Source organism: Corvus kubaryi, unplaced genomic scaffold (assembly GCF_017639235.1).
Source record: "Corvus kubaryi isolate FWS band 111438036 unplaced genomic scaffold, C.kubaryi_AGA036_p1.0 37300, whole genome shotgun sequence".
In the NCBI taxonomy this organism is placed as follows: domain Eukaryota; kingdom Metazoa; phylum Chordata; class Aves; order Passeriformes; family Corvidae; genus Corvus; species Corvus kubaryi.
Genome location: NW_024581093.1, coordinates 5,629,253 through 5,654,916, shown reverse-complemented (window position 1 = coordinate 5,654,916; position 25,664 = coordinate 5,629,253). Strand labels below are relative to the sequence as shown.

The window sequence follows — 25,664 nt, the reverse complement described above, 5'->3', positions numbered from 1 at the left end:
TTCCCTCAGAAAAATCACTTGACACTAGTTTAATTTACTTCCTGCCTGGGCTTCTAGTCTAAGTGTAATTTATTTTCTCTGCTCTTCCTTTCTGCCCCAACACATAACACTGATAACCTCCTGTTTGCTCCGAAGGAGCAGTATTTCTGTCAGCCTGGATTTTGGGCTCAGCACTGGGTTTTGGTAGCTATGGAAACACAAAAAAGCCTTAGCAACTGATGGTGGCCAGCAAGGAAAGCAACTGGTGCTGCCATGGAAACTTGTGGCCTTAAAACAGTTTCTTGAAGTCACTTGCTCCTTTTCCCAGGCAAACGTCAAGGGGCTGCAGAAGAAGCCCCAGTGGAGGGGACCTGATAGGGAAGGCTCAGCCCTTGGCAGGGACCTCACCTGAGCAGTGCTGGAGCAGCCTTCGAGCACCATCTCCACAGTCTGGCCTGGCCTCAGGTCTATCTGCAGTGGTCGCAGCTTAAACACGGGGCTGCCAGCTCTGGGGGTCTGCGAAGCATTTTTACTCTTGGTGCCACCGAGGGCGGGGGGACGAGTATTCCGCCAAAAGATGCGGAAACCTTCTGTGGTCCAGTACAGCCGATGGATGCGTCGTCCTTTGTTCGTCATTTTGAACTGGTAACAGCAGGGAGTGAAGCTAGAGGAGAAGCAGAGGTGGAAGATGTCAAGGGAGCTGCTATTTCCCTGTGATCACTCAGCTTCAGCACCCTGATGGCATTCCCTGACTGCACACTCTGCAATAAAACCTCCGCCCAAAAGGCTGCCCAAGCTCAAAGCTTCAGCCACAGTCAGGTCTTCCAGCTTTTCCATTTCTGTGGCTTTCCAGGATATCTGATGACTCTCAGATGACATGTTTCTAAAGGGAAACAGACCTGGGACCTTGAGTGTTGAAGAAGATCCAGCCTGAAAGACTATGGAAAAATTGTTCCTTGCTGAACCCACAGGAGAAGTGGAAGCTGAGAGTCTCCTACCTGAAGTGGGGCTTAAAGTTGAGCGCTGGAGCGAAAGGTTTGTCAGTGACAATTGTGGTGCCGGTGCCCACAGCCTGGACAGGGATGGTGTCCATATAGCTGTTCTCAATGAACACCTTCACCTTGTCCTGGAATTTCTCTGTGTCATCCAGGTTTGCTGTGACAATCAGAGACACCTCAGACTTAGGGGGGACCACTCCTTTACTGGGTTCAATCCTCCAGCGTGAGCGTTTGCCAGCCTGTAGGACAAGCCAAACATGAACTTAGGATAGAAACCATGGACCTGCTCTGCTGTGAGGTGCAGGAAACAGGAGAACTGCTAAAAACGGGCTCAGGATTGAGCTTTAAAACAAATTTATTAACCAAAACTAAATTAAAATACAATAAGAGACCACTTGCAGCTATTTGCCTCACACAAGACAAAGGAGTGCAGTGCTGCAAGCTTGAGCCAGGGCAGAACAGATCACAGGCTCACTTACAGCCTTGGGCAACACATTTTATCCCCCAGTCTCTGCCTCTCAGCCGCCCCTTTCCCCACCCAACCAGAGCATCACGATGGGCTCGCTGTTGTCTAGAGTCCATTTGTTGGCTCGTTGTCCTCTGGCTGTTGTCTGGGGTCTTCTGACTGGACCGGGGAACATCCAGTAAAGAGTCCTTCATTTCCACCCTTATGTAGATAAGGGTTGAGGCCCTCCTTTTATGATTATCTTATGGGGGCTCTGGAACATTCCCCCGTTCTCCATTTTGTACCACTATCTCTAATGATTTTATTAACAGTGAACACATTAACTAATAACTTTTAACCTTGATAAGTTGCAACAATTTAATCTGATCAACATACAACTGTTCAACTGCAGAAACATTCAACAACCTAATTAACAACCCTCTTTACTCACTAATTACCAACTTTATTTCAACAACTAATCAACAACTTTGTGAAAGCCAACTTTCTTAACTCTAATCATAACAAGCACTAAGAGAGGATAAAAATCATAAAGGCTGTAATTTCCCTAAGTCTAAGATATGGAGTCTGGCAACAGCAACTCTCCAAGAGCTTATACAACCTGTATTTTACCTTCCTTTAACAGACTCACGTCATTAGCCCAGTTTTGCTCAACCTGAGGGATGCTCCTCCCCAGGAGAAGGTTATTCCCCCTCCAGTCTCTCTTTGGAGTGCTTGCCAAGGGAAGCTATTTACTCTCTCCTGGCTTCCTGACAGTGGAGCTGGATCTGCACAAAGGCTCAAGGCCAGAGGAAGCCAGGACTGCTCAAATACCACCCCAGCAGCCACACAGCTGGAGGACACTGCTGAGAGCCTGAAGAATAACTCTGCAAAGCCAGCTGAGCAAAACCCCAACACCAAAGTCTCCTTTCCCAAGGGGCCTTCAGTGCTTCTCAACAGCCCCTGAAGGACCGAAGCCCTCGCTTCCCACTGACCATCAGCTGCAGAGAGGTGCCCCAGTGCCCTCTGCTTTGGAAAAGTCAGCTCTAAATGGTTATAGCAGGGCAGGAAAGCAGTAAGCAGGAAAAAAACCTGCAAGACGTGCCCTGTGGGCATGGCATGGCCTTCCTAAGCGTTCTCATCCTCTGGTTTCTCATGGACCTCCCTCTGCAGATGGGGCAGGAGAGCTGGAACTGCCCAGGGGAGGGAGCGAAGCCTTTATAGCAGCACAGCTGGACTGACACAGCTCTGCAGGTCAGGGCCTGGTACAAGCATGTCAAACCCATCCTTTCCATGCCAGGCCCACCCAGCCAAGGTGCACTGCTCCCTGCAGGGGTGGAGAGCAGAATTTCACTGTGGAGTCAGGGAAAGCTGCCCTGGCAATCCCCCACTTCAGGGTTATGTTTATCCCCCAAACAGCTGGAAAAGCAGCAAGAGGAAGATTCACCCCGCTCCTCCTTGGCCCAGGAGGCTGAGTTTGGACTCTCAGACAACACCTGATGCTTCATCCACAAACACAAACAAGTCCACAGTGTCAGGGCTGGCTTTAACCAGCTCCAGAAGTTCAACTCACCCAACACGAAGAAGATCAAACATCTTTTCAATGCTGTTTCCAAGCCTCTCCCAGATCCCCCCTCCTGCAGGGAGCACACTCCCCTCAGCCCCAAGCCATGCACCCCTCCCGGCTGCACCAGCCCTGCTACAGCTCCAGCCCTGCAGCTCATTCCCCTGTGTGACCTCCACGAAATAAACAGCCCTTCTCTGCTGGAGGTCTCCTGAGATACTCTGCACTGCTACAGAGCCCACAGGCTCTGGGGGTGCACAACCCTCCCAGGTGCATTTGTGTGCAAGGGCCCTACTGCTTTGACCCAGAAGTGTGTGTGAAACTTGCCTCCCCACGAGCAGTTTGAGGGCAGATCTCACACCCTGGTTTCTGCCATTAATAGAAGTTTGTCACAAAACAAATGCAGATGGAATGGGGAACCCATGGGGAAATCCATGCCCTCTCAGGAGCAAAGGGCCACAGGCTTCTCTTGATCTCACAGCTCCAAAAACATGACTTGCACAGCTAAATATCTTCCACAAAATAAAGAGAGAACTTGCAAACCTGATCCAGACTAATTTCTGCTCCAACCTCTCTACAAACTATTTCACTGAGGTGTGCCCGAGATCCTGGCTTCTCTTGCTGCACTGGGATGCAATATCTTGCTTCCACTTACACAGAACAATAGAAAAACATTGCATACAAAAAAACAAGTCAAGGGCTGCTACTAACCAGCCATTTTCACTGGAAAACAGCCCCACAGACACTTACCATCTCTGCCCAGAAGGTTGCAGGAATGTCAGTCTGATTGGAGAGCTGGAGAGATTTGGAACTATCTTGTAAGACTGGGATAGTGCCAAAGTTTATCTTTCTCGGATATACATAGACCACTGGTCCCTGTCCAATGCACTCTAAATGGATTTCCTGTTTCAGGAAGAAGGTAGGAAAGATTAAAAAAGAAGACTAAATGAGGAGAGTTTCAAAAGCTTAGACAGCTCTAAGAGCACTCCTAGACTGGGGATAATTATGGCTGTTTGAAGTTTTCAGTGATCTAGACTGAAACAGAAGGCCTGGAGCAAGTGTGGGGTCTGCAGCAATCCCATCTGAAAGCCACAAGATCCCATTATCAGGGGACAAAGAAATGCTGTTTGCCATGCTTGCTTCTTCACACCTCCTCCCCACTGCTACTTCCTCCTGCCTGCTTCATTCCCTGCTCCATCTTGCCCCAAACCACCTTCCCAACTTTTGCTGCTGCACAGCCATCCTTGAACACTAAGTTCTTCCCAAAGAAAGAAGCCAGTGTGAAACCAGCACAAGTCAGAAGCAAAGCAGGCTCTTCAGAGTAGAGATGAGGCAAGTTAGCTTCCTTCAATTTGTGCTTGTGTGTATTCTTCATATATATGAGTAAAGGGCATTAATTAGTAATTGCATCATTCAAGCAGTATATTTTTTTAAAAAAAAACCAAAGTCTGAACTGACTCAAAAACAGTCTGAAACCCAAAAGGGTTGTTCTTGAAGAGTTGGTGCAGACAGTGGAACAAGGAACATGGATCCCACTGCTAAACTACCTGCTCACACCGGTGGAAAGCAGGACAATTCATTCAGTCTTGCTGGATTTCACTGGTCCCAAACACCCCAACTCTTACACAGGACTTGAATGCATAAAACTCACAACACCAGTAAGATTCACTGGAGGGCTTGGAGTATGATTTAACTACAGAAGAAACCAGCCTCCATGATGTAAAACCTTTAGTGATGTCTGACTTTGAGGGAATGCCATTGACAGCTGCCAGAATTACCTTCAGTCAGAAGGAGCAGCATCCAGAAATGCACATCCCTTTGGGAGATGATTGTGTGCAAAGAAGAGTAAAAAACTATGTACCATGGCTGGTACCTCAAGAATAAGGAACTAAAACCCTCCATGATGATGGACCTTTTATCCTTCTGGGAGAAGGGAGGCCCAGGGGGCTGCAGCCTGGCTGATGCTGCCCAAGGCTCCCTGGAAGGAGAAGCTGGAAGGAGCTGTGCCTCACCAGCTGGCTTTGCTTCCAGGTGACAGTGGGGCAGAAGCAGCAAAGGCAGGGCAGAGCCCTTTGGAGACGAGCAGAATAGCACCTGGAGGACGCCTGGCCCGGCTTCAGTTAGTGTGCGACAATGGGATCTATCCTCACTGAGGAAAAGGCTTATTAAAAAAAAAAAACCACAACCCAAACCCTTCCTCCTACAGTATTCTTAAAAGGGACAAGGAAAGCCCTGTTCAGCAGCATTACAGGCAATGTGACACACAGGAGCAGGAATAAAAGCAGATGGCAACTTTGCCCTGTTACTGCTACATACACACCCCTACATCCTGCAGCCCCGCTGGCTTTGGTGGTGTGGTAGTGTCACATCTGACTATTTAGGGATGAAGAGCATCCATGCCTGGCAGACAGGGCCTACAGTTTGTAGCCACTGTTGCTGTTATGACATATGCCTGAATCTTCTTTCAGGAGGCTTTAGTCCAGGAATTGCTTGCCTCGTCCATTTCCAAACTTGGTGGAAAAAACAAGCAAAGTGTGTGCTCCAGATGCAAGTTGTGTGGACATTCATATATCTTTGGCTGGGCTTTTGCTGAAGAGATAGGATGGCTATTTCTCAGATCTGAGGGACCTGACTTTTAGACAAGCCCAGCCCTGCACAAAACATCCCTTCAGCGTGGTCTTGTACACAGTGCTTGCTTTAGAAGGATCCAGGAATGCTCCTGTGTGCTCCTGAACAGTTCTGCTGCAGCAGCACTTGTGTTCATCTGACAGCACGGCAGAGTGTGAGACTCAGGGACTGGTCTGGGTTTCAGACTGGGGTTGTTATCCCATCTCCCAGATTTGTAACTGTATGCTGGGTCAGGCACTGAAACTGCCACCTGTGAGGATTCCATCCTTTCTCTTTTCTAGGCATAAGCTGCTGCTTGTGCCACCAATCCCTTCTGTCCTTGTCCATTCCAGCTGTGTATCACGAGCTCCTGGGAGAATCCCTGTTCGCTTTACGCCCCACTGGGATGAGCTGCTCAAAGGCACACATCTCCCCTCGCTCTCACCAGCGGGGATCCTTTGCTCCCAAACACGGCCACTTCAGCAGTGATGCTGCACTCTCCCAGCAACTGGGCCTCGAGTGTAAGTGGGATCTCCACCGAGCTGTGAGCCTCGATGATCCCGGACGGCGCAGAGCTGGAGTACCATGCAGCAGCCTTCTCCTTGTGTTCCTGGAAGGGACAGAATCAAAAGCAACTTCAGAACTGAGGAAACTTTAAACTCCTTAACGTCTACCACAAGAGCAACTCACACACACTTGTAAAAATCCTCAGCAGAAAGCAAAAAGGCAAAAAACAAGGTACAAGTTGTAGGTGCTGAGCATCCCCAGGGGGTCCAAAAGTTGCTGCATCCACAGACACCCACTTCTGTGCTGGCAGCCTCCTTACATCAGAGTTTCACAACCCTCTAAGCTCTCCCACTTGAAAACAAGTCAAAGACTAGAATATAAACTCCTCAAGACGTTAAACTGCTTCCTAAAGTTTGTATTCAGGTTCCTGTTCTCAGCAAACCTTTAAGTTTGAATAGAAACCAGCAAGGTCTTATCCAAACCCTTTTATTCCCCTAATAGCCCTCTCGATAACATTTGAGGGCAGGAGGTAGATGCAAGGCCAAACCTGAGGAAGGACCCCATAGCAGCCAGGAAGGTCGCTGTCATTCAGAAGGGTCAGCTTCTTGTTGTAGGGGACCTTTAGACAGCACCGCCCAAACGTCACGACAGGGTTGAGCACTTGCAGTGGAGGAACGATGCATCTGGGCAAAGAGATGACCCCAAGAGAATTAGAGATACTGAAAGCATTGAGAGCTTTTGCCCTCGAAGAGCTTGGAATGGAGCATAAGACATTTGTCAAACTGAATAGAGATTTAATACTCCTACAGTGATAAATCACCTTTAACTTCTTTTCACTCAAACCTTTTGTCAAGGAGGGACAAACCCTCCTGAGGCTCCACACTGCAAAAGCTTTCAAATACCCAGGCAGAGCATGTGCCCTGTTCCAGAGCTGTCTTAACAGCTTTGCCCCTTCTTTGCCCAAGGACACTTGCAAGGATTCCTGTAACAGTCCCAGTGAGCCATGAGCTCTGGGGGAGCCTTGCCCACAAGGACCAGTGCCCATCAAGGCTCAAGGAACACAAGACTCCAGTGTCTCAGTAAAAATGACTCCCTCTTCTCCTACAGAGCTGTTGTCCTGCCTGAAAACTGAGCCATCTCTTCCAGCAGTGGAGGGCACAAGCCCTACAGAGTGGGTGATCAACTTCTTCCAATTCGTACAGCTCCCTTGATTCTTCACCCCATGGGTCTCTACACTGACTGTCCCCATTTGCACTTGCTTGACAAAACTGCAGCCCAGGCAATGACTGCATGGCTCTGCCTGGGAGAGGGAACTGCATCCCTCTTGTCATTAAACTGATGCCCACAGCAGCATAGCAGGATGGAATTTGGCTGCAGCAGGAAAAACTTTTGGCCTCAACTCTGAGAACATTACTCAAAAGAGCCAGAGAGAAGCAGCAAAACCTGAGTTCACCTGCCACATGAAGGACTATATTCCTCTTCATAAGATCTTTTGCCCTCCCCACTCATGCCTCTTTCCCCACTGGAACATACACTGTTTAAGTAAACCAGGTCCCAGCTCTGAGCAGGCAGCTCACTGTGTCCCAAACCAATGCTGCAGGGTGGTCACGACCCAGCACCAGTTCACCACTTGTAGGAAGAAGGAGAGGCAACCCTTGGGAAATTTGTTACACCTCAAGCACCAAACCCCAGGCCAACAATTAATGTTATTCCTGCTCCCTTGATAAAAAGACCCAGGGCCATGCCTGGCTGTGAGCAGGGGGGCGTCTCACCACAGGCTGCTTTCCTAGCACTGTTCTCATGTCTAGATGGGCAGATCCAGCTCATTAAGCAACACTTCTCCTTTGGAGCTGCAGCCAGGCAGTGTGCTGGTGCTGCATGCACAAGGGAAGACGAGCAGCTGCAAGAAAAGCGCTGGTACCTGGCTGTGAGGGTCAGCGCCAACACCTTCTCGCCAACACCATCCACGTCCACCACCAGCTCCAGCCTGTACTCTCGGACTGTGTTGGAACACAGAGTGACCTGGTAGAACAGAAAAGAAGGGCAGCAAATATTTTCTCACTCCCAAAACCTCATCACCCATGTGTAGTGTCCTCCCATTCTTGTTCCATGGTACAGAAAGGGAGGATTTTGCCTTAATTCATCTGCTGGTCCATAAGTAGAGCACAGTCTTTGGGAGTAACAAAAGCCTTCTGGCAATAAAAGATTTGTTAAAGGGACTAATTTTTCACCTGACTACAATGACATAAATGCAGAAGAAATCTGTTGTCTTGAAGAGAATGAGTCCAGCTTTACAGCAGGAAGCTGAGGGCAAAGTGTGGCCCAGCAGGGGCTGGGCAGTTTGGGGCTGCAGAATTTTTTCTGTCCCCACTGGAGATCCCTGCAGTGAATATAACTCATCTGCTCCCCAGGAGAGGAGAAATGAGATGAGGAAGAAAAAGCAAACTGCTCTATACAATGATATCTCTCTCTTTAACAGCCACTTTCTGTCCTCATCCTTCCTCTGCCCACTTTCAATCAAAGAAATCACTCTCAAAAGCACAAGAATGGCTTCTGTACTTGATCATCTGGTACATGATTTCAGCTTGTGATTTTGGAAACAAAACAGCTCCTTCAGGAATATCCCAAGTGACCCAGCTAACAGAGGCCTCACACCAGTGCAGATCTCTCACTCACATGTGCTCAAAGCTGGCAGGGCTAAAGCCCTCCCACACACCAGTGAAACTTCAGCCCCACCAGCTGGACTCTTCCCATACCTCGATATCCTGGGATCCCAGGGAGCGGATGGTCCCTCTGCAGGGACTTATGTGAAATTCCCTTGGCTTCATAAAACCCTGAGCTCCCTTCCTCCAAGACTGGCGAGTGGTTTTGAATATCTGAAGAGAGCTGCAAATGCTGGCCTCTCCCAAGCCGTCCTCAGGAATACAGAGGTTGAAGGCCATGGGTGCCAGGGAGGTGTTGGACAGGGAGCACCTCAAGGTGTGAGGAAAGCCTAAGAAAATGACACAAATATCCATTTAGGCATCGGTATCCCATGATTCCTGGTGGGAATGTCCTGGTAGGATAAAACTGCTTGAAGTTTAGCTCTTTGTCATCTGAACTACAGCTCATTGAGTAGAAGAGGGAGGAATTAATCCTCAGTTCCCTTTGACACTGATCCCAGATTGCTGCCTTGGAAATGTCCAGTCTTAGAACACCACAAACTTCTCTCTCTCTGAGAAGGAGGAGCTCTCTCACATGTCCCAAAGCAGCACCAGTTTTTTCTCACTAATGAATGTGCATCCAGACTGATAATTTTCTCTGAAAATTCAATCTGTAAAATTCCCTGCTAACTCCACCAACACTCAAGGTGTAAAAGCAGTGATTTGTCATTGAGGAGAAGCTACAGTTAAAGAAAGGGAGGATGGAATTAGGAACTAGAACATGATGCAAAGCACCCTAATGCAGTTTCTCTGGGCAGGATCCTTAAGGCATCTCCTGATTTGGGGCAACCAGACTGAGCTCATGGCAACTCACAGCCCACTCCACTGGAGGCAAACCTGAGCCTTGCTTCGAGATCAGCAATTAGGAACCACCTCACACAACAAACGGGGACATCACACCCACGCTGCTCACTGGCTGTGATTGCTGCCCCCAAAGGTTCACACCAGTTCACTCTGAGACTCCATCATGGAAAGCAAGGGATACAGCCACACCTCATGGGGATGTCCTGCAGAGCCAGGACACCAGCCCACAACCTGCTCTGCAGGGGATATATGGCTTGGCTGGCCAGCTGTGTGTGGAGGAGACATCTCCCACAGGCTGCTTACCAAGAGTGATTTGAACACAGATAGGGAGGAAAAGCCAACTGCAGGCACAGCCCAGAGCTTCTCCATGCCCATCAACAGTGGCCACTTCCAGCTCCAGCAGTGACTACAACACAGAGGCAAGAGGGACACAAGAAGGACAGACACAGATTTCACAATCCCAAATGCCACCAAGGTCGCTGGATGCAGACAACGGTCAGCAGCACAGTTAAAAGCAACAAAGATAAAACAGCTGCCTTCAGCTGAAGAGGCCTTAGGAATGAAATCAGATTAAGCAGGATGAATCTCCTATCACAGAACCATATTCCTGCCTGGTGCCTTTTATTATTGTGCCACTTATTCAAAAGGAAACTAAGAAGTGGCCAAACAGTGATGCTGACTTTGTATCCCTTTGGTCGTATTTGATCTCACGATGGCAAAATGCTGCCTAAGGCACCAGCAGCCCTGGAGTTAACACCCTGAAGAGGCTGTTTGGAGGAACACGAGTGACGGATGCTCTTACGTTCAAGTGCTCCATTTCAGCAATGCACAAACCTCTCCCACTGTGGTGGGAGCCCAGGGCACACTCACCAAAGGAGACGTCACCGAAGTGGAGGGCAGGCACATCAAAATGGAAAGTCAGTCCCATCACGAAGCCCCTGCAAGGACAAAGGCAGGGAGGCAGTGGCTTTGTTAAAGGGAATTGCAAAGGGTTCGGGTGTCTTTAGGGCTGGGGTGGATAAAAACTGCTGTCAGAGCCACCCTGGGTTTCAAATCAACCCAGCATCCTGTTCTCAGCACAGCACCCATGTGGACAGGAGGCAGCCAAAGCAAAGTGGTCAGCAGCTGACAGACTATTTGGGACAAGCCCTCAAGCTGCTGTGGTCATGAGAAGTGAGTTTTACTTCTCCTATCATCACTTTTCTTTTTTTCCCACCTCTACCCTTTGCTGAGTGAGGATTTTATCCTTTGCAATGGCACCAGTCTGTGGGATGACTCCAAGTCCTTGGGACAGTTCCTGCTGCAGAGTTCCCTGTCCCACATCAGGCCTTTCCTGGCTATGCACTCTCTGCACAGGAGGTGGGAGCACAGCTTGTCTCCCACAGCATGGGCATGAGAGGTGAGGTGGGGCTGCTGCTGCCCCTTTGGGATGGATTCTTAACAGAAGTTTTTAAAAACACTGCTGCTGGTGCAGAATCACCCAGACTGGCCCATCTCCAAAGCTCTGGGGGCCTTGATGGGTGTTCAGGTGAGACATCCCAGGCCAGGTACTGCCCAAAGCTGATCCATCCCACTGCCTGCCACAGCCTAAGTGGGAGATATCCCTTTGGGAAGGAGTCACTCCAGCTCCTGGGTACCCACACAGGGCAGCAGGCACTCCCACACTAAAGGGATGCCAGGATCACAGCCAAGACTAAGACCTCAGGGAACACCTTTTTTTTCTGCACCACAAAATGAGGTAAGATGGGAGATGATTACCCAGAGACAGCTGCAGATGTGCCCAGCAAGCTCCCAAAGCACTCCTCACCTGATAGTCAAGGTCACAGGCTTAGGGGATTCAGTCACATGGAACCAGAATTCTTCCTTGAACTCCCCCAGAACGGTGGGACAGAAAGAGATCTGGATGGCCTGGAGCCTGCCTGGTGCCACGATGCCCTCCTGGGGCAGGAAGGTGAAGCAGGAGCTCATGGCTGTGGCTGGAGGGGCAAGCCTGAAGGGAGCCTCAATAGGTCCATTGTTTAACAGGATCGCCTGCAGCAGCAGGAAAGCAACATGGAAATACATGAGGAATCTTCCTTTCTTACAGAAGTCTGAGTTGCTTTTGAATTAAATGATTAACACCTGTAAAAGGCGGAAGATGCCCTGGGCTGCTGCATGGCAGAAGCCAAAAAATACAGCTTTGAAATACAACTTTGTATGCCTTGGGGTTTTTCATGCAAAGTAGTGATAACTTCACATGACCAGAGGCACTCTGGGGTTTTCCCACTGGCACACACAGTCCACTTTGACCTGCAGCACAGAGGAGCTGCTCAGCACCACCAAGTTCATTCACGCCAGGCCCTAAGAGCAATGCTGGGCATCGCAGCATCACCCGTGAAATCAGCACAGAGCTGCTGCTGCTCCAGGTGTGCCCAACCCCACCACGGGCAGGGCACCTTCAGCTTCCATTGCAGCCAACCCATTTACTGCAAGTGCAAGAAACCAGAAGCAAAGATGTACAAAGTTCCTTTGCTTCCTTCCCAGGAATTCCACAGGTCCACAAAGCTCACTGCTGCCCCTGAAGCCACCAGGATCCACTCCAACCCTGCTGCTCACCTCATAGCTGTGGGCTGCTCTGACAAAAACCTCCCCGATGTCCAGTTCCTCAAAGCTGAAATGGAGCTGGGGCCCAAGGCCTTCCCCTATGAGGAGCAGGGGCAGCCTGGTCTCACGGCCTGGGGAGAGATTTCTATTTCAGTACAGCAATTCCCTCTGCTATCCTGCATTTTCCAGGCTGCCTTAGTGCTAGTCCCTGACTCTGAGCTGCCTGGGACCAGCTCCTGTTGTTCCAGGAGAAGATACGGACCCTTCTCTTCCCTCAGGAGATACGGTCCATCCAGAGAGACCATGCTTTCTTCTACCCCTATATTTGATACTGGAACTTTAGGAAATGCCAGAAATTTTTTTCTTCCTCCTGGGTGCACCTCAGAAGTGTTTTTCCCAAAGGAGGAGGGGCAGACTAAATAAAGGCAGCATTCAGAACAGCTGAGAGGGAAAAAAAAAAACAAATAGAGGAGATCCCCTGGAAGCTGCAGGGACAGTGGGGATGTGCCAGCACTGCCCTGCTGACCACAGACCCTTCCCAGCAATTACACAGCAGCCCAGCGATCTGGGAGAGTATTTGCACCTCGCCTTCACTGGGGTGAGAGGGCAGGAGAAGGAGCTGTACCTGAGATGTCGCAGTAAACTGCTTGCTCATAGACCCGGGCTGCTTGGGGCTTAAAGAACACATTGATTTCAGCTGAACAATTCGGCCTGATCTCTCCCTCCTAAAGCAGAAGGCGACAGCAAAACATCCATCTTCAAACATCACATTTCTTGTTTTCAACCACAGCCCTGTAAGCCTTTACTTAGAGCGTCAATGACAAGCAAGGAGTAACAGTTATCAACAACACTGATAACAGACTGGAAGCTTTAGTCAGGCTCCTGTTGCCTGCCAGGAGCCCACAGGGCAGAAATGCTTTTTGCAACCAGCTCTCCAGCCTCACCAGAATCCCGATGACTTCCCTCTTGGCACACAAAGCCAGCTGAGGCAGGGATCTGTCAAGTGACCTCATTCAGGGATGAGGAGGAAGAGGAGGAAGAGAAGCAGGAAGGGAGGTTCTCAGCCATCACTTACCTTTGGCTCAAGGGAGAAAATGTCATTGTTGAACAGCATGGGGTCTCCTTGCAGCCTTGCCCTCTCTCTCTGGATGGTGCGGGTGAGAAGAGCAGAGTGTTCTCGGTGAGTGGTGTCCACTCTGTGCTCCTTCAGAAAATCAGATAACTTTTCCTTTTCCTGCCGACACAGCCTGTGATACTGCCTGCAGCCACAGGAGAGACAAGCCCAGCAGGTTGTTTAATCAGCCACGTATTTGCAGAGAGAAGTGGAAGTGCAGAGGCAGCTCCTCAGCAAGGGGCTGACCCCGAGCCATGGGGTCCCAACTGGATCAGAGGATCACTTGTTGTTCACTGGCACAGCACACAGTTTTACTCCACACTTACAATCTCAAGAGAGGTTTCAAAAGCCAGCAGCCCTCAAGAGAACCTCCTGGCTCAAAGCCCCTGCCACAGCTGTGGAAGAATCCACTACCCACCACAAGTGGCTTTTCTGGACACACAACTGCTTGGGGGAGGAAGATAGAGATGGGATGGTTTACTTACCCTAAGCCATTCAAAAGCACCAGTATCTCCTGAAGCCACATAGTTTTACCTTTGGGAGAGGTATGTCACTGAAATGGATCTTTCAAACCTACCTCAGCTTCAGCTGATCCTCCTCTTCCTGAGTATCAAAAGCCTTCCACTGGAAGCGGGCTGTGATACCGCTCAGGTTGTGGATGCGCACGGTTGTGTGGTTTGACATTGTGATGTACGTCTTCCCAACTGTCACAGTATCCCTGTCCAGCCTGATGTGGACATCCACAGCTGTTCCATGAAGGCTTGTGTGGGTGTTTTCACCTGGAACAAAGCAAAGGGGAGTCTTTGCTCAGCTGACTGGCTGATGGAAGCACAAGGAACAGAGCAAACCACAGGTGACAGAAGAAAGTGTCACAGCTTTTAGCTGAATGAACAGTTCCATGGATCAGTACATTTATCACAGCCTGAGAGCTGCATGTGCACAGCATGAGGATGTCCTGGACAACCTGCCAGCATTTCACCCTCTAGAACAGACCCCTACCAAAGGCTTCCTCATTTCCAGAGCTTTCAAACCTTCATTATTTCCAACCAATTAACTCCTGGGATTCATCGGGGCTCAAACTTCAGTACCAAGCTCACCCTTCCTGTTGCAGGTGAGTGTTTCCCAGGCGAGATGCAAACAAAAAGTATCAGACACACTCTCTAGAAATGGCATTTATATGGAGCTCTACAATGATCAAGATGACAAACCACTACAAAATGAACACCACAAAAACTGTCATCATCTCCCTCTTTAAACCCATGGCCACAGCAATCTTTCTGTTTAGAAAGGGCTCTGCTTTGAGGGATGCAGGGAGTGCTCTGTGCAGTGCTCACCTGTGTCGTAGTGCACTACAAGGGATGCAGAATGGTCACCACTCTGGAGTGGCTGAAATCCCACTGTCACCTGCACGACATCGCCAACGCCCAGAATTCCCACCTCCGGAGTGACAGAGAAAGGGCTGCAACACAGAGATATCAGGATTCCTGGGGGAGATCTGGAGATGTTATCCCTTTTGCAGTCCAGTTCACTTCTGCTCACTTGTGCAAGCAAGGAGCAAGCCAACCACAGCCAGCAGAAGATGAACAGAACAGACAGGATCAGAAACAGCTACTGACTCTTGTGGGAGGAGATCCAGCCCTCACAAGATCCTGTGGGATAAAATGACCTCATCTCCCCCATGCTCTGCATCCAGCTATCTGCAATGAGGCTCAAGGGTCATTTACATCTTGCATTTCATCAGGCATCAGCTCCCCATATTGACAGAGCTGGGCAAAAGTTATGGCCATGAGGATACCGAGGACCAAGTACTCCTGACATAATTTAGAAACAGCTGACAAGTGAACAAAGCTGGCAATTCTGTCACCAAAGCTCTCAAAGCACCATGCACCTGCACTTTTGGTAAATGCTGTGTGCAAGGAGGCTGCAATCGACTTCAAGTCCTGTGGTGTAATTATCTTCTACAGCCAAACTTTCTTTTGTCCACTGGTGCCTTAACTGCCATTGTTAAATCTTTTGATTTTGGAAGAATTGATCTCATTAGAAGTTACCTCTCACCCCAAGGAAGACAGAAAAATTACTGCTAATTGAATTGCTTCACCTGTCCATTAAAGCCTAAGAAACCCAAATATCATTTAATCTTAACATATATTATCTGCTAGTGATGGTGTAACAGCTGAAGTCAAACAGCACTAATTATTCCAGTAAACCCAGTCTGTTAGGTTAAAGCAGCCATTACTCCATCTCTTTGCTGAAAAATTCTGTACAGAATCAGCAGCTCATAAGCTCCATCTTTGCCTCTGTCACTGCACCCAGGCTCTATTTCTTCTATTTCAATATTTAATTCCTGAAGTTCAGAAACTCTTTAAATCCCTATCAAGCAGCATCCAACATGCTCTGTAGCACTCAATAGAACAGCTGGCAAGTACATTGCAAAAAGATGCCAAAATTTATTGGGTATTTATTTTGGCAGTGACAAAACAAGATCTGGAAACCCCAGAGAAAAACTGTACAGGGATTTACAAGTTCCTGCTTACATATTTTGCACAGTCAAAAGCAGCTGTTTGAACAGCATCTGAGGAGCCTGCTTAAATAGCTTTGGCAGGCTGTGCTGGAAGCTCCTCTCAGACCTTCATGTTTCACAGCAGAAAAGTCAAGTTGCCTTTTGACCTCTGTTTTCCCAGGGAAAAAAAATCAAAGCCACTCAGCTGCTCCAGGTTAATCAGCAGGTCTGTGCTGCATTCCTGACCTCAGCTCCTACACCAAGACCTCTGGGATCAAGTAACCCTCAACTCACCACCAGCCAACTGAACTGGTTTCCTTGCAGATATGGTGTCAAAAATGCACTTCCCTCTCCAGTTCAGCCAACTGGAGAAACAGTGATTGTCTTCTGAGACTGACAGGAACAGCACAGGCTGTCCACAGAACAGCTCACGTTGGGCATCTCATGAGAGGACCACTGGAAAACCACGTGCTTGTGGCCTCGCAGAGAACAGGCCTATTTGGCTGACAGTGCTGAGTAACCATTTCACAAGGTGCTTATGCTCAGGAGGGTGCAGCCAATACCTAACATGTTCCAGCACCCTCCAGGAAATCTGGGACAGAGAAAGCTCAAAGGCTGCATCCTGCTTAAAACATGAGAAGCAACAGCAAACCCCACACGTCCTGCCCACTTCCAGCCATGGCTGCAGGGCAGCAGCTCCGATGCTCTGGTTCCTTTTGTTGCTCTTTACCAACTCTGTTATCACCCAAACAGAGTTGGGTTTTGTTGTTTTGCACACTGAATGCTGAGCTGCCTCACCTCTGGGTGCTGAGGTGGTAACGAGCTGTCCGGTTACCAAGGTTGTGAACCAGCAGAGTCTTCTCACTGCTGTACTTGACCGGACACTCCGAGAAGTCCAGAAGGTCAGGGAAGTCCAGGATGGCTCGGGCACCAACGGCACAAATTGGCACAATGAACTCTTCCCTTTCGGTGATGCAGAGGAGCTGGTGGAAATAATCCTGCAGGAAAAGAAACTGTCTCAGCACAGGACATTTATCCCCATCTTCAGCATGGGCAAAGAGTATCTCCCAGTTCTAGATCCAGTGCAACTCCACTGAAACCAGCAGAGGTCCTCAAAACCCAGGCCAGATGCCTTGCATTGAATCCAGCCTTGCAGGTTCACTTTCCGATGAAGACACCAATCTCTTGGGACCTCCAGACTCACCTTGTTCTGCCAAGGGGTGAAGAGGATGTGAATAGTAATAGAGAGGCCCGGTGGCACTTTATGGCACATACCACTGGGGCCCACCAGCTGGAAGTAAGGTGAGCTCTCCCAGGTGACCTTCACCTGCTGAGGAACCTGCAGGAAAGACATGGAATGATGGTTTTGCCACTTGTGGAAACAGGTGGACATTCCCTGGTGCCACCCTTAACCAGCTTTCTCTGCTCTCCTCTTCCAGCACAGTGGTAAACCTCCACATCCCAGCACTTACCTTGTCCCTGTTCCTCAGAACCACTGGCATTTCATAGACCTCGCCAGGGGTGTAATTCTGAAACACCACCTCTGGTGGGAAAGGCTGAAGTGAGCGGTGATCTGGGTAAACTGCTGAGAACTGCAGAGGCAAGAGAGAGCAGGGAGAGGTTCAGCTGCTGGGAGGAACATTCGTGAATGAGAATCCTGCACTGATCCCCAGTGAGTACAGACTCTGGGTGAGTACATCTGCCCAGCTCACACTGGGGAAACAGTGGCTCTTTCACCTCTGCCCTGGGCTGCTCAAAAGCCGCTGCACCACACCGAGGAGGCTCAAGCCAAGCAGCTCTTTTGGCACCCTCCTCAAATATCACATCAAACAGCAAGGGCAGGGAAGGGCTACCTTATGATGGGAGGTCTCAGGCTTGTCTTGAGGCTGGACAATCTGGGGCAGATTCAGCTTCTTCTTGCTGACCAGCCTCTTCCTGGTGGTGAGAGATATCTCCTTCTGGAAGGCAGAAGGAGTCAGCTGAAAGGTAAAAAAACCAGCAAGACCCTCAGAAATGCATGTTCATAGAGGCTTTTCTTGTTCACTTGCTACTGATGAATAATTTGTGATCACAGCCACTAGGACAGTTCTGGAAGCCCTGGAAGTTACCTGCTGAAATATTTAACATCAGTAAATTAATGATATAGAGCAGAATGCACATGCTGTAACCACGTGGCTCTGTCCCATTAGCTTCTCTGTGATTTGATGTGACACGTTTGGGGATTTCTGCTCTTTGGGCATTTGTTTCCAGTTTAGTTCCATTGGATTGAGCCAGTGACCTTTGCAGAGAGTGGGGAGGAGTTATCAGAACTCCTCTAACTCCATCCTTGCACGACACTCACAACCCACAGCGTGGAGATGCCACTGCTGGGTGAGTCCGAGGGAGGCAGGAAAGCAGCACTGTGCCAAGACTGAAGTGCACAGGAATGGGTCCAAGTTTCAGTGCTCTCTTTTTAATGAGCACTGTGTGTTTTCTCTGTCTGGCCTCACAGACCCCTCCACAGCAGAACACAGAGAGATGTCCTTGACAGAGCCCCAGCACCAGGGCATCTCCAGTCAAGTGAGCTCCAGTCAGCAAAGGGACATTTGTGGATGGGAAGGAGGAATTGCCCTGACTCCACTGCTGGGCTGGATCTGTGCTCCACACAGGAGATGAGAGAGAAGAGCTGGTTTGGAACCTGTTCTAGCTGGGACCACGTCTCTCGAAGCTCCAGGCAGAGTTTGAGCTGCCCTCCCCCTGCGAGGTGCCTAAGGGCAGGTTGGTGAGAGCAGCGCAGGTGAGTGTCCAACCTGGCAGAAGGAATTACTGCCACACAGAGGGGATGGAAAGAAGCACACGCTCACAGCTTCAGCTTTACACTGGTAACTCGGCTCCGGTGGCACAGCCAGGCAAGATACTGGACTGCCCCTGAAGCAACACACGGTGTTCCCTCCTGCACCACGACAGCCCCCACCAACAGGAGCACGGCACAAAGAGGTGGGGAGAGGGTCTGCAGCTTCCCAGTGCTGCTGCACAACACAGGGGGCAGGGAGGGGAGGGACACGAGGGGACACGAGCCTTAACACAGCTCAGGCCCAGTCACAGCAGGTACTCACAGGTTTCTCTGCTTCTCTGACCAGCTTTTGAGTACGATGTTCCACCACTCTGCCCTGGGATCCAGAAGCCATTTTGGAGAATGCCTCAGATGGATGATTTGTGCCACCGGCCATGTCCTGGCTCACCTGGAAGGAGCAACAATGGAACTCTGAAAATCCAGAATTCCATTCACGGCAGACCCAAAGGATACAATGGTGTCTCCAGGCTGTGGCATTCTTCAGAAGTGAAGAACATGAGGCCACCCCACCCTGATTCATCATAAGACCATATTTAAGTGTCTGAGTTAAGATTAGAAGTAAAACCCCAAAACAAACAGACCCTGAAACAAAACAGCCTTTTGCTGGGGGTGCAGTCCCACGAGCCACAAAGACTTGTCAGAGCCTGGTGGCACTTATCTCCCACCTTTTCCATCACTTTTGGAACCCCATTTTCTGAAATTATTAACCAAATCTCTGTTAATATCCAAACTGTCCTTTATCACACTTTACAAGATATTTTTTGGTGGGAACAGAAGGAAAGTGAATGTCACTTGGCTGCTTACCTGGCTAAACAACCTCAGCTCCTTCAGATGCTCCTCATAAGACTTGTGAGGAGGCTGATGACATGTAATTCCTCATTACCTTGGTAATTCCCATTTTGAGGATTCAGTTGACAAAGTGCCCAGTCTAACTGCCTGAAATTAGACTCCAACTCACCAAAGGCTGCTTGATGGCTGCAGATGACGTGGAAGATGAGAATTCAGCCAAGGTACTGCAGGTGTGACTGTTAACATCGATGTTACAATCAGTCATTGCTCTATGGTTGGTGGTTTCACAGAGATCAATGGAACTGGGACACAATGGATGGAACCCAGAATGGGGCAGAACCAGGTCTATGTGTGGATGGAACCTGGGCAGTGAATGGGCAGAGCAGGAGAGGAGACAGCTCAGAGCTTGACACTGGCCAAAGCACACTCGTGTCTGTGCTCCTGGGCTGCTGCTCTGCTGCATTGCTGCTGGAACACCACCACCTTCCCAGTGTGCACCTGCTTATTTAGTATATTAAAAAGAAATAGCCAGTGGTGTCCCTCTGAGGGGATGAGGGAAGATGACCCTTTGCTACATGGGCCAGAGGAGTTAGTGCTTGCGTTTCACTACAGAAAAAGACAAATCCTCTCAGCACCCCTTGGCAGCTCCTGCTGCTTGTCCACAGTGTATTTAATCTTAGTTTTACATGAGATGTGGTCATACATACTCTGGAGAAGTGACCACTGCTGGGGGATTGAGGAGGGGCCAGAGCATCTGCTACTGTGGCACATAGTTGGTCACACATCCCGCCTCAAGCTGCTGCCACTGGAACCCCTCAGCCTCTGCTGAGTCCCAGAGGGTGACCGAGACCACTGGTCATGAGCTTCCCAGGGGCTTGGTTTAAGCCTTTCCCAGAAATGGCTTTTCCTTGAAATACTCTAGCTGGAAATTGGAGAAAGGTCTGTATGGAGCGTGCCTGCAACATCCTGCCCTACCAGCCCATGGGTACAGCTCAGAGGAGTTCTTGGCATGAGCTGTTATTACAAAAACAAGGTAGGAGAGCAGCCAGATGAGAGTGAATGAGGAGGGGGGTGGTGGAAAGGGGAAAAAACACATCCAGAGTGACATACACAGCCAGCAGAGAAGGCTATTTTTTAAACTTTTGAGTCAGCCCATTGTTTTGCAGCGAAAGTCCCCTCAGAGCCGGGATGTTTATCTGTGTCCACAGGCTGCATCCCAGCGAGCAGGAAGCGATACAACAGCGCTGAAATCACCCACACGTGGCCTCTCCAGCTGTGGATCCAGCTCCTGCTTGGCATCCACAGGAGTCTGGTACCTCCGCGGGCTGGGCTTGTCCCAGAGGTCCCTCTCCTGCCCTGCCGGTCTCTGGAAGTGTCCAGGACCCAGAGGCAGCTCAGCGTTTGGGAGCCCTGGTTCACCCATAGCAGCTCCCAGGCAGCAGCATCCTGCTAAGGGCTCTCCTCGTGCCATGGAAACGCTTCGGCAGGACATAGGGCTCTGCTTACTAACTCCGGGATGGAAGCAGCAAGTTTTAGCCTGGATGCGTCAGGCCGGGAAGCAATACCTGCCACACGGTGGCATGGTGTGCTGCGGCGAGAGGCAGAGGCTCTTCCAGCTCGGGAAACTCCGCAGGAGCCTCGCTGGGGGCAGAGCGGGGTGTGAGCTCCTCGGGGCCCGCGGGACCCTTTCAAGAGCAGAGGAGGACAAAGGACGTGTGTCCGTTCCTCATAGCCTGTCACATTAGGGCTGAGGGGCCATTAGGGCCCTGACCGAGGGTCAGGCGCGGGTGAGTTTGTTCCTTATCAGCCATCCCGTGAGCGCCCAGGGGAAGCGGCGCATCCTTTGCTGATGAGGGTTTTTCCTCCCGGCGGATGCCGGCCAGTGGTGGCCGGGGGGCTCACGGGGCAGCTGCACCCTGCCCTCTCCCAGAGAGAGCCTTTGCTCCAGCACTTGCCAGTGCTACCCCACCCCTTCTGTCACAGCGCGGAGGGGCCCTCAGAGGGTCCTGCTCCCTGCAGGTGGGTTGGTCCCTAAATTTCACCCCACTGGCCTAGAGTGGGTGAACCTGCAGTTCTCTAGAGTCATGGGCTGGGGCTGGACAGGGAAGATGCCCACAGGGAGGGCTCTGGGCCGTGGGCCAGGTCAATGAGAAGGGACACAGACACATCTGCTCTTTGTGCAGACAGTTCATTTTGCTGGCACACAGTTGTGAACGGGACAGCTTTTGCTCACAGCCCTGGTTTGACATCAGGGCTGTCCTGGGGGAGGAGGTTGTTCCCCAAAGAACACTTTGAATCCCAGACATACCTCATCTCTGCTTTCTTCAGTTCTTCCCTGCTGCCTCCTTGGGTTGATATGAAGAATCATAGCATGGGGCAGAAATCTCTTTTACCCTTATCCTCAGCACCCTCTCTTTTAACTATCCCCAGCCAACAACAAAATGCTAATGGCTGGCATCTGTTGCTCTTTTAGTCGATAAGATACTTGCTGCATTGACCCTAGAAACACACCCACAGTCACGACAGCAGGTCAGGAGCCCAAGAATCTCATGCATCAGGCAGTGAGACAGGCACGATGCTGTCATGGTTCCAGAAAGAAAGCTTGGCTAAGGCAAAAGCGTGCTGCCCTGGAAACAGGCTGACTCTGTTCATCTAAACACACTGTTGAGGCAGCAGCTCCCCAGTGGGGTTAGAGCTGAAACCAACAGGAGTGTGGAGGCTCTGGGCAGAGGCAGAGGATACACCCCGTTCTTACAACATGGGGTGCAGAAAAGCTGGGGTGGGAGAGGGAAGGGGTCCAGTGACTCCCTGGTCTCCCAGCTGAGCCAGCAAGGCTTGAAAAGGGTTAAGCACCTGGGCAGGGAAATGCTTGCCTGGGCTTGTTTTTCTGCCCAGCCCGTGTGTGTCTGTTTATTGTGCTGGGCCACGGAAAGGCTGTGCAGGCTCCTGGGACTGTTTGCTGCTGCCTGTGTGCAACCCTGGGCACCAGCCAGAGCTCGGTGCTTGCCTGTGGCTGAGGCTCAGCAGAGAGAGCCACTGGAATGAGTGGGGTGACAGCTCTAGTCTGGAAGGCTGTGATACCCCATTCTATAGGAAAGTTGCTGGGATGGAAGGGCTCAGCTCAGCCCGGGGCTGCCAATGCCCCAGCACAGCCACATCTATCAGGTCATAGCACTGCATGTTGTTTCTGGGGCTGGCCAGCCCTCATGGAGACACTGCGGGGGATCAGCCCCATGGCTCCACTGGGGAGAGGTTTGGGGATCTCTCCTTCACCCACCATCATGGCTTAATGATAACCTCATGTCAAACAGTTCCCACAGCCTTTGCTGGAAGGCTCACAGACTTCTCCTGCCCAGAGGAGATGGGAAGAGGTGAGCCTTTCCGAGAACAGAGCTGCTTCTGGTAAGCTCCTTTCTTAGAGACTGTCAGCATGTGCAGACACGCTGGATGGAGAAGTGGGAAGAGGGGATGCGGAGAGGTGCTGATTGTGCTGACCCATGCACGCCATGGGATGGGGCCCGAGGGCTGGTTCTGAGGCAGATAGGAACTCACAGCACCCCAGACAAAGGGCTGGGGCCAGGACCTGGCTGTTCCTACCAGGAAGACCCTTCCAGGACATGAGGATGCCTTACACAGGCACTTGCTGCTCCTGCTGACAGGGGAGGGAGAAATAGGGGGAGTAAGTGGGGCTGCTGCAAATAGGCATGTGCCTTATCCTCTCCCACAGCAAAGGCAGCAGGCACTGGCCTGGCCTGAGGCTCTGGCAGAGGTGAAATAGCAGAGCCATGGCATTTTGCTGCTCCCCATCTTCTGTCCAATGCACAGGGGCTCTGGAAGGATCTTTTTCCAGGATGCAAAGGAGGGGAGAGCCCTCTTTATCACCCTGGGACAGAGCACGGCACAGCTATCCCTGTGCCAAGGGAGAGCCTGGCAGCAGCTCCAACAGCAGCTGTAGTCTCTTGTGGCACATGGAGATTTCTGTCTTGTCCTGCTGACCACTGCTGCTGCCACTCTCACCTCTCCTCCCTGCAGGGCAGTGGCAAGAGACCTCCCTTCTATGGATCCTGGAATCACAGAACATTTTGGACTGGAAGGGATCTTTAAATGCCATCTAGTCCAACCCCCCTGCCATGGGCAGGGACACCTTCCACTATCCCAGATTGCCCAGAGCCCCATCCAACCTGGCCTTGAACAATTCCAGGGATGGGCCAGCCACAGCTTCTCTAGATAATCTCTGCCAGGGCCTTGCCACCCTTATAGGGAAGAATTTATTCCAGATATCTAACCTAACCCTTCTCGCTGACAGTTTGAAGCCATCTTGACTTGTCCTGTCATTCCACGCCCTTGTCCAAAGTCCCTCTCCAGCTCTCTTGTAGTCTTGTTAGTACTGGAAGGGCTCTAAAGTCTCCCTGGAACCTTCTCTTCTCCAGGCTGAACAACCCCAGCTCTCTCTGCCTGTCTCCATATCGAAGGTGCTCCTGCCCTCAGACCATCTTGGTGGTGTCTGGGCATGCTCCAGCAGCTCCACACTCCTCTTGGGGCCCCAGGGCTGGGGGGCAGATCCTCTGTCTCTCCCCCATTGTGCCAGCTTCGTGGAACTGTTCTCTTCAGGGCCTGCAGCTACACAGAAGGATTGCAACATCAGGATATTTCCCCAGCTCTGTAGGGACTTGGGCAGGACCCAAGGGCTTGATGTGTTCAGGGAAGCCTGCTCTGGTAGAGTCCTTTCATGCTCCTTCCCCTCAGCTGAAAAGCTGCCCAAGTTTCACCTCTGCCATCCAGGCACCTTTCCCAAGGGTTCCCCATCCCCTTCCCTAGGAAAGAACTTGTTCCTGGTGGCTGAGTTGCTCTGTGGGAGGCAAGTGACTCTTCTTTGTTTAGAAAGAGCATAACCTTGTTGTGCACTGGAGAGCTCCGTGTTTGTTTCTTTAGACACAATATTTTCAAACAACTTCAATCTTGTTTGTTGCAGCAGACAGTGCAGCCCTTGGCAGCCTCCATGGGACAGGCGCAGGATGAGTTTTCCTCAGTCCAGGCCACGGAGGAGAGGCACCAATTCCCACTGAAGGTGTGCACCTTTCCCTGCAATGTCCCACTAGGATCAGCCAACAGTTTGCAGCTCAGGTGTGATGCTGCCAGGGGAAGAGCTGCACCCCACAGCCTGGCTGCCTTGGGATGCTGACTGGTAGCTGTGGAAAATACAGAGTATCAGCACTTCGCACTGTGTGCTGGACTCCAAATGGGTTCTCATTTATAGAGAAGGAGGAACCCATTGTGTTCAGAGAAGTGAAAGCCAGAGTGATGTTCTCTACTGCTTTTGGAAACATTTTCTATGTAAAGCAGTTTCCTTAAAAAACAAGTCTCAGAGTGGTTGATACTTCCAAAATTTGAGGGTTTTCCACTCCCTGTGGAGACACTGGCTCCAGACAGGTCCAGACATTTGCTCCTCATTTCCTGCTTTATTCTTAAATGTGAGAAAATACAAAATCATGCGGTACCAAGCAGACTCTCTTGATCCCCTGCCATTTAATTCTCTCCCTTATTACAGCAGTGGCTCAAGAGCTCTACAGAAAGCACAGAGGCTTCTTCAAAGGGCATCTCCAGTGTAAGAGGCCACATTTGGCTCTGAGGAGCCTTCTCCTGAGTTTGGCACTGATGTCCTTGGCCAGGAGAGAGGGGGTTGGTGGGTTGGTTTGTGTCAGAGCAGTGGCTGAGCTGCCAATGCCACTGAGGAGAGGGGGGTTAGTGCGAGGATGAGCTGCCACGAGGCAGCTGGGAGCTGTGTCAGGGGAAAGAGAATCCCATCGTATGTCCAGAGCTGGAGTCATGTATCAGTGTGTCTCCCTGCAGCACCAACACTGGCTGGGTCATCTCAAAAGCTAAATGTTCCTGCTGCCTCTTCCCAGCAAGCCTCTGGGATGGAGGACAATACTGTGGGCAGACAAGGATGCTGTCAGTACCTGTTACCAGGCCCTGCTCTAGTGTCACCACCTCCTGAGGCCTTGGAGGCTCCTGAACATGCTTCCCATGAAGTGGAAATCATCAACGTTCTCATCTGATCCACTCTGGCATCTTTCTTTCAGGTCAGATACAGGCTCCTAGCTCTCACTTACTTTCCCTTTTAATTCTCAGTCTTCACCTTATTTCAAGGAATACGAATCTACTGTAAAAAACAGTTCTTCTTTCACAAAGAACCAAAATAGCAAAAATTGCCAGAATGGAAACTCCCTGAAGGAGATGGG

General features: G+C 50.5%; 1 protein-coding gene across 1 annotated transcript; it reads right to left on the bottom strand.

The window, feature by feature from the left end:
* On the bottom strand, positions 1-19,965 carry LOC121664434 (hydrocephalus-inducing protein homolog). Its single transcript, XM_042027739.1, has 20 exons — positions 18,896-19,965; positions 17,654-17,779; positions 17,273-17,392; positions 17,005-17,139; positions 16,599-16,798; positions 14,635-14,759; positions 13,878-14,079; positions 13,262-13,445; positions 12,812-12,911; positions 12,199-12,317; positions 11,411-11,634; positions 10,361-10,541; positions 9,946-10,009; positions 8,854-9,089; positions 8,019-8,119; positions 6,645-6,780; positions 6,036-6,200; positions 3,734-3,886; positions 978-1,216; positions 1-643 (listed from the first exon to the last, which is right to left on the bottom strand). Exons 1-20 carry the CDS (start codon positions 19,154-19,156, stop codon positions 70-72), a joined length of 3,645 nt encoding a protein of 1,214 aa, XP_041883673.1. The 5' UTR covers positions 19,157-19,965; the 3' UTR covers positions 1-69.
* Between the last annotated feature and the right edge of the window lie 5,699 nt (positions 19,966-25,664).

Bases quoted from the DNA above. Each gene is read 5' to 3' on its own strand.
- LOC121664434 (XM_042027739.1), bottom strand. From the start codon at position 19,156: ATGATGAATCAGGGTGGGGTGGCCTCATGTTCTTCACTTCTGAAGAAT. The intron at 12,318-12,811 runs GTACAGCTCCTT...ATCTCTCCCCAG, and splicing joins AGTTTACTGCGACATCTCAG to GCCGTGAGACCAGGCTGCCC. The intron at 10,010-10,360 runs GTGTTAACTCCA...TCTGTGTTGTAG, and splicing joins CTCCAAACAGCCTCTTCAGG to TCACTGCTGGAGCTGGAAGT.